This window comes from Dromiciops gliroides, chromosome 1, assembly GCF_019393635.1.
Source record: "Dromiciops gliroides isolate mDroGli1 chromosome 1, mDroGli1.pri, whole genome shotgun sequence".
NCBI lineage: Eukaryota > Metazoa > Chordata > Mammalia > Microbiotheria > Microbiotheriidae > Dromiciops > Dromiciops gliroides.
In genome coordinates, this window is record NC_057861.1 from 537,866,378 (window position 1) to 537,874,481 (window position 8,104).

The following is an 8,104-nucleotide window of genomic DNA, read 5'->3' on the forward strand; positions in this document are numbered from 1 at the left end:
TATGGTAGCTAAGAATTTGAAATCAAAAGAATGTTCATCAATTTGGGAAGGGCTAAACAAGCTGTGGTATATGATGGAGATGGAATATTATTGTGTTTTAAGAAATGACAAGCAGGATGATTTCAGAAAGGCCTGGAAAAACTTGTATGAACTGATGTATAGTGAAGAGAGCAGAACCAAGAGAACATTGTGCACATAGACAGCAATATTGTTTGAGGAAGAACTGTTCTCAACAATACAATGATCCAAGACAATCCTAAAGGACTACCTATGAAACATACTATCCACCTCCAAAGAAAGAACTGATATTGATGGAACACTGAGTGAAACATGCTATTTTTCACTTTCATTTTTTTCTTTTATTCAAGTTTTCTTATACAAAATGACTAATATGATAATGTTTGACATAATTGTACATGTATAACCTATATTTGATTGCCTATCACCTCAGAGAAGGAAGGATAAAAATCAGAACCCCAAACTATAAATAAAAATGTTTATTATTAAAAAGAAGAAGAAGAAGAAGAACCCCTGATCTATCAGTGAGCTAAGGAATGAGAGCTATTTCTAAAGTCTAAGGCTTTGGAGGCCTAGCTCAAAGAAAACTCTTTTAAACATTAGAAGTTTCTTAATGGACTTTCCCCCTTTGACTAATTGTTCTGGGTGGGGAGGGGAGTGGTCCCACAGTTCCCAAGAGGCATGAACCCACCATGCCTTAGTCCATAGTCAGATTTCTTTAGTTACAGAGAATTCCTTCTTAGAAACTCTAATGGTTTAAGAGTATCTTATTAGCAAAGTCCTTTTGGTGAATTAGATTCTGAATTCACCACCCTGAATTAGACTTGCCCTTTGATATTTTGGATGGACATTCTTTATGTTTGGTCTTAGGATAGTCCTAGAGAAACTGATAGAAGTTTCTGAAGGGTACATAGAACTTCCCTGAATAATTAATAATAATAACAATTTAAAATAATAATAACAATAATAACAACAACCATAATAGTAGTAGTAGTAGTAGTACTACTATAGTAGTAGTACCAGTAGTAGTAATAATAATAATAGACATGGGGATTAGGATGACCAGATAACAGGACAGATATATCAAGGAGTCAAGGGACTATTAAAGTTTAGCTTGGCCAACTAGATATCAGGACTGACACACCTAAAAAATGTCATGGGGCGCAGAGCACCCCAGAATTTCTCTGGGGCACACTGAGGAATCTTCTCCTTGAGAAACTAACCAGAGAACAGATAACGCCTAGAGGAACCAAATCGGACTGAGCTAGCTTGGGATTCCTACCCTTCATTCCGGTCTCCCTTATCCTGGGGAGATAAGTTTGGGTGTGGCTTCGGCCTTTGTGTTCTGAGGAGGGATCCATAGCCACCCCTCACCCAATTCCTTTAGTCACTACCAGTGGGGGATGGTCCTCCACTGCTCACCCAATTCCCCCAGCTACCACCAGTGGGGGATGGTCCTCCCTCACTAAAGGAACTTTTCACGGGCAGATGGTCCACCCCCATCAGTCCTCTATAAAAGTACCTTCCGGTCTCCTGTTCGAGGAGATTTGGTACCTCTGAGCCATGTGCTTTATGCCAAATCTCCCCATGAAAAGTCTAAGGATTTCTTTCATGGTTTCCCTCACCCCACCCTTCCCTTCCCTTGCTCCTAAATAAACTATCACCTTGTTCTAACTAAGTTTTGTGTGCAAGAGGGTGTAATTCTTTAAAGAGGAATTCCCAAGAACCCCAACCCCAACCCGTACCCATTTTCCCACTATATCAAAAATAAGGGGAGATAAAATTCTATAGCAGGAAATTCTCTTAGTTGTGGCTAGATAAAGTCAGGACTAACATTCAAAAAAAAGAAAAATATCCCCCAGACTCTCAGGAATCTTTCCCTGCCCCACCCCCAAAAGGAACTTTCTATTTTCAGGTGGTCACCCCATCTATTGATAAAAGCTTTGGCCTTTCTTCTGTTTTGGGATGAAGATATTTCTAAGCCATCTCCCCCCCTTGAGGCTGTCTTCAACTTCCTTCTTGGTCACTTTCTCTAGCACTCAATAAAGGACCATTTTGATTCTAATTAGACTGTGTGTGTGAAAGTGTAATTCTTTACAGAGGAATACATAAGGACCCCATCACCTTCCTCCCCACCCTGACTACCAGAACAACAACAACAATAATAGTTAACATTCTGGTCTCAGACACTTACTAGCTTGTGTGACCCTGGGCAAGTCATTTAACCATGTTTGCCTTTGTTTCCTCATTTGTAAAATGAGCTGGAGAAGGAAAACAAACCACTCCATTATTTTTTCCAAGAAAACCCCAAATGGAGTCATGAAGAGTTGGAAATAACTTGACAACAAAAAAATTTATAACATGGGTTTTTTGGGACATGATATCCTTGGAGCCTCACAGCCCTTCTATGTGTTAGATATAATTATCCCTATTACACAGGTAAGAAAACTGAAGCATGAATATGTTAAGAGACTGATCCACGGCCACAGAATTAATATGTCAAATAGCAGGATTCCAATCCAGGTCCCAAATAATTTGAAGCCTGTTGACTTGAAGTCCAGTAGGCTTTCCAATATACCATGTGATCTTTCTCAGGCAGCCTTCAAAGCCCTCACCCACACTCTTATAAAACCAGTTAACAGGAATTTATGTAAGTGCCTATTGTATATCTGATACAATGCTAGGCATTGGGGTTACACTATTTAAAAGAAAATAGTCCCTGACCTCAAGGAGCATTCATTCTATCAGGGGAAAAACTAGATATACATTTATACAAAATACATGGAAAAGGGGTAGCTAGGTGGCACAGTGGATAAAGCACCGGCCCTGGTTTCAGGAGGTCCTGAGTTCATATCCAATCTGGGACACTTGACAGTTACTAGCTGTGTGACCCTGAGCAAGTCACTTAACCCTCATTGCCCTGCAAAAAAAAAAAAAAAAGAAAAAGAACAAAATACATGGAAAGTAAACAGGTGGTAATTTCTGACACTAGCAATTGGGTAGAGAGAATAAAGGGGGAAAAAGTTCCACTTCATGTAGGTGCTGGGTTTCAACTGAACTTGAAAGAAACTAGGGATTCCGAGACTCAAAAGTGGGAAATCAACATTCTGGGTAGGAGACTGACAGTGCAAAGATACAGAAATAAGATATGGAGTGTCGGCGTGAATGAGAAACAGCAAGGAGATCAGTTAGGCTGGGCCATATAATGTGTAAAGAGGAGTAATGTAGAATAAGGCTGGTGAGGTCGGCTAGAGCCAGATGGTGATGGGCTCTAAATGCCAAACAAGGGAGTTTCTATTTCATTTTAAAGGAAACTGGGAGCCACTGGAACTTCTTGAGCAGGGGAGTGGCATGATGGAGAGATCTGTGATTCAGGAATATTACTTTGGCAGGCCTGTAGAGAAGATAAGTTGAAGTGGGGAGACCCTGGAGGTGGGGAATGCAATTAGGAAAATATTGAAATGATTTTCCCAGATTTTGGCTGTTTAGATCCTCAGATCGGGGGCAGCTAGATGGCACAGTGGATAAAGCACTGGCCTTGGATTCAGGAGGACCTGAGTTCAAATCCAGCCTCAGACACTTAACGCCTGGGCAAGTCACTTAACCCTCATTGCCCCGCCAAAAAAAAAAAAAAAAGATCCTCAGATCCAGAGTCTGATTATTAAAATGTCCCATTAGGAAATGACTACTTTGTTTTGGGGAAGGGGATGCCTTTTTTTTTTAAGGGGCAAAAAGTATCTCCATTTAGCTGTTTTGCACTATGTGAGTGAGTGTGTAAGAGTGTGAGTGTGTGTGTCTCTGTGTGTGTGTAAAGGGGGGGGGGGAGTGAGAAGGAACACAGACACCAGTGGCCAGAAAAACTTTCAGCAGCCCTTCTGAGCACAAAGTTTCTTCAGGGAGGGGCTGAGAAATACTCCGTCTCCTTGGCAGAGCTGGTTGGTGCGTTGCGTGTGTGAGTTGTACTTTGTCACAATAAGAAATTCCACAGAAACTATGTGATGTTGCAATGACCGTAGAAAGAGAGAAAGGGAAATGATCCCAATATGCATTTGATCTGCTTTGCCCCTTGGCTTTTTCCCTAAGTGAAAGGTGTTGACAGAGCCTCTTTGGCAGAGGGTGGGAGGAATGAGTAAAGGCTAGAATGGTAACCTGCACCAAGACTCTCTGCTAGGATTTGGTTGTTTAATTAGACCCTGGGTTAGCTCCAAAATAGGATGTTTCTTGGCTTTGCTGGCCAAGGGTACTGCTAGGTGGGCCAGTTCTCAGATCTCTAGAATCAAAGAATCACAGTGTGTTGCTAAAGTTTTAATAATAACTCACATTTCTATTGCATTTTACTGTTTATAGCTCATGGAATCACATAACTAGAGTTGGAAGAAACTTCAGAGGCCAATTAGTACAAGTCCTTCATTTTACGTGTTAGTGAACTGAGGCTCAGGCAAGTGACTTGCCCAAGGTCATACCAATAATAAGCATCAGTGATGGAACACAACGAACATTTCTCCCAACAGTCTGCTGAGAATGCTACCTACCTTTTGATAGAAAGGCAGTAGACTCATGATGCAGAATGAGACATTTATTTTTGGATATGGCCAATGGAACAATTAGCTTTGCTTGACTAAGTATATTTGTTATGAGGGTTTTCTTTTCATTTTCAATTGAAAGGGCAGTGAAAGGGAGAGAATATAAGTATTTGTCCATTGAAATAAAATACAGGGGGCAGCTAGATGGTGTAGTGGATAAGCACCAGCCCTGGATTCAGGAGTACCTGAGTTTAAATCCGGCCTCAGACACTTACTAGCTGTGTGACCCTGGGCAAGTCACTTAACCCCAATTGCCTCACCAAAAAAAAAATAAAAATAGAAATAAAATACAATAAAAGCAATTTGATGCGATGGGCACTATCTCCATTTTGTAGATGAGGACATAGGTTCAAAGATGTTTATCAGATCATAAGGTCATAGATTTAGAGCTGTGGAAGGGATCTCTTCATTTTATAGATGAGCAAACTAAGACTTGAAGAGGGTCAATAATATCAATCAGTCAATTGAGATCACATTAGCAGTATATCAGTCAGCTGGGATTTGAATCTAGCTTTCTTTTCTCTGCATCCTGCTGCCAGCTTCATTGGATTCCAGAATTTTAACATTGGCAGTGACCTTTGTGTGATCTTGTTCAAGTTATACTGGACAAGCAGATTCCTTTTGGATCCTGACTGCCATTCAATGTCTTGACAATTCCTCCCAGGTTTGTGTCATCTGTAATTTTTGGTTGTTTTGCAGGTCAATGAGGGTTAAGTGACTTTTCCAGGGTCACAGAACTAGTAAGTGTCAAGTGTCTGAGGTCAGATTTGAACTCAGGTCCTCCTGAATCCAGGGCTCATGTTCTATCTACTGTGCCACCTAGCTGCCCCCCTTTTTTTTTGGTGAGGCAATTGGGTTAAGTGACTTGCCCAGGGTCACACAGCTAGTAAGTGTCAGGTGTCTGAGGCAGGATTTGAACTCAGGTCCTCCTGAATCCAGAGCCAGTGCTTTATCCACTCTGCCACTCAGCTGCCCCCATTTGTAATTTTAATGACCATGTCATCCATCTTATTCAAGTCAATAAAAATGTTCAACGGCCCTGGGCCAAGTACAGATCCCCTGAGGCATACCAACTGAGTTGACATTAAGTCACAAAAAAATTCTAAATCTGTTCATTTAATCCATCCCAATTCTATCTAATTATTATCTGGTCTCCATCTTTTTAGCTTTTCCATAAGATATTTTATCAAATGTTTTCCTAGAGTCTAAGTAATTGTTTTTGATAGAATTCTCTTGAACCACTAATTTAGTACTCTTAACAAAAAAAGGAAATAAGATTAATATGACATAAGCTATTATTCTGAGGAAGCCATGCTGGGTGCCTGGGTGTCAAAGTGAGCACTCCCTCAGACCAATCAGCCACCTCTGGTTGAGCAGCAGTGAATTCTGGGGCAGGGGCAGTTCATTCACCCTGAAATTCCTCCTTTGTCACTGCCTTCTCAGCTGCGCCCTGCTATTCCTTCTCAATCTCCTCTGGATCCCTGTAGAAGTAAAGATCAGGCATCACTTCCTACGGGTGTTCATGGGAGATGGTACCACACATACGTAGGACTTCGCGGGCCAGCATCCACCACATCAGACCCACAGAGTGAGCCCCCTTGTTGTTGCATGGAATGGCAATGTCCACATAGCGAAGTGGAGAATCTGTGTTGCACAATGCAATGGTTGGGAGGTTAACATATGATGCTTTTGTCAGAGGCTGGTGATCTGCCCGAGGATCAGTGACCACCAAGAGGCGAGGTTCCCGGAAAGCTGCCTGAATCTGGTTAGTGAAGGTGCCCGGAGTGAAACGTCCAGCAATAGGTGTAGCGCCTGTGGCAGCAGCAAATTTCAGAACAGCTCGCTGGCCAGTGTTCCTAGATGAGATGACACTAACATCAGCAGGGTTTTCAATGGCAACAATGGCGTGAGCAGTGAGCAGAAGCTTTTCCCAAGTTCTCTTCAAATTAATGATGTAGATGCCATCACTTTTCCTTTTGTAGATGTACTGTTCCATCTGGAAGTCCAAATTAGTGCCACCTAAATGGGTTCCTGCAGTGAGGAATTTGAGGACATCCTCTTCCTTCATCTGCAATACATCCAGGGCTCTGGACATTGTGGAAGTTTCCCTTTAAAGTTACGACAGAAACCGAGTACAACGCTGTATGGATCCCTCTTCTGGGTAGCGCAGAAAGGCGCAAATTATTTAATACAGTTTTCTGGCTCTCTTTTCTCATGTATAAAATGGAGAAAATCATTCTTTTTGGATGACATGATGATATACTTAGAAAACCCCAGAGAAACAAATAAAAACTACTTGAAATAACAACTTTAGAAAACTTGCAAGATATAAAATAAACTCACATATATTACCAACAAAGTCCAGCAGCAAGAAATAAAGAGAAATTCCATTTGAAATAACTGTAGACAATATAAAATACTTGGGAATCTACCTACCAAGACAAACTCAGGAACTATATGAACATAATTACAAAACACTTTTCACACAAATAAGGTCAGATTTGAACAATTGGGAAAATATCAGTTGCTCATCAGTAGGCAGCGACAATATAATTAAAAATGATAATTCTACCTAAATTAATTTACTTATTCAGTTGCCATACCAAACTACCAAAAAATCCTTTTATGGAACTAGAAAAGATAATAACAAAAAGTCAAGAATATTAAGGGAATTAATGAAAAAACTGCAAAGGAAGGTAGCCTAGCCACACCAGATTTCAAATTATACTGTAAAGCAGCAATCATCAAAACTATCTGGTACTGGTTAAGAAATAGAATGATGGATAACTGGAACAGATTAGGTACACAAGACACAGTAGTAAATGACCATGATAATCTAATGTTTGATAGACTCAAAGACCTCAGCTTCTGAGATAAAGAACTCACTATTAAACAAAAACTGCCAGGAAAGCTGGAAAATAGTATAGCAAGAACTAGGTATAGACAAACATCTAACACTGTATACCAAGATAAGGTCAAAATAGGCACATGACTAAGGCATAAAGGGTAATACCATAAGCAAATTAGAAGAGCAAGGAATAGTATATCTGTTAGATCTATGGAAAAAGGAAGAATTTTTGACCAAATGAGCTGTAAAATAGATAATCTTAATTATATTGTTAAAAAGTTTTTGCATAGACAAAACCAATACAACCAAGATTAGAAGGAAAGGAGAAAGCTGGTGTCTCTAATAAAGGCCTCATTTCTCAATTATATAGCGAACCAAATCAAAACTATAAGAATACAAATTACTCCTCAATTGATAAATAGTCAAAGGACATAAACAGGCAGTTTTCAAATGAAGAAATCAGAGCTATCTATAGTCACATGAAAAAATGCTTAGTGGGGAAATTCTGTTAGATAGTAATTCTGTTACAATTATCATTGTTCCATATACCCCAAAGGTGGCACAGTGGATAGAGTGCCAGACTTAGATAGAGTCAGGAAAACTCATTTTCATGAGTTCAAATCTGGCCCCAGACATACACTGGCTGTGTGATCTT

At 40.2% G+C, this 8,104-nt stretch overlaps 1 protein-coding gene across 1 annotated transcript; it reads right to left on the reverse strand.

Moving 5' to 3' along the window:
* Window positions 1–6,111: 6,111 nt before the first annotated feature.
* Window positions 6,112–6,696, reverse strand: LOC122736687 (40S ribosomal protein SA-like). Its single transcript, XM_043979077.1, has one exon. The coding sequence runs from the start codon at window positions 6,694–6,696 to the stop codon at window positions 6,112–6,114; it is 585 nt and encodes a 194-aa protein (XP_043835012.1).
* Between the last annotated feature and the right edge of the window lie 1,408 nt (window positions 6,697–8,104).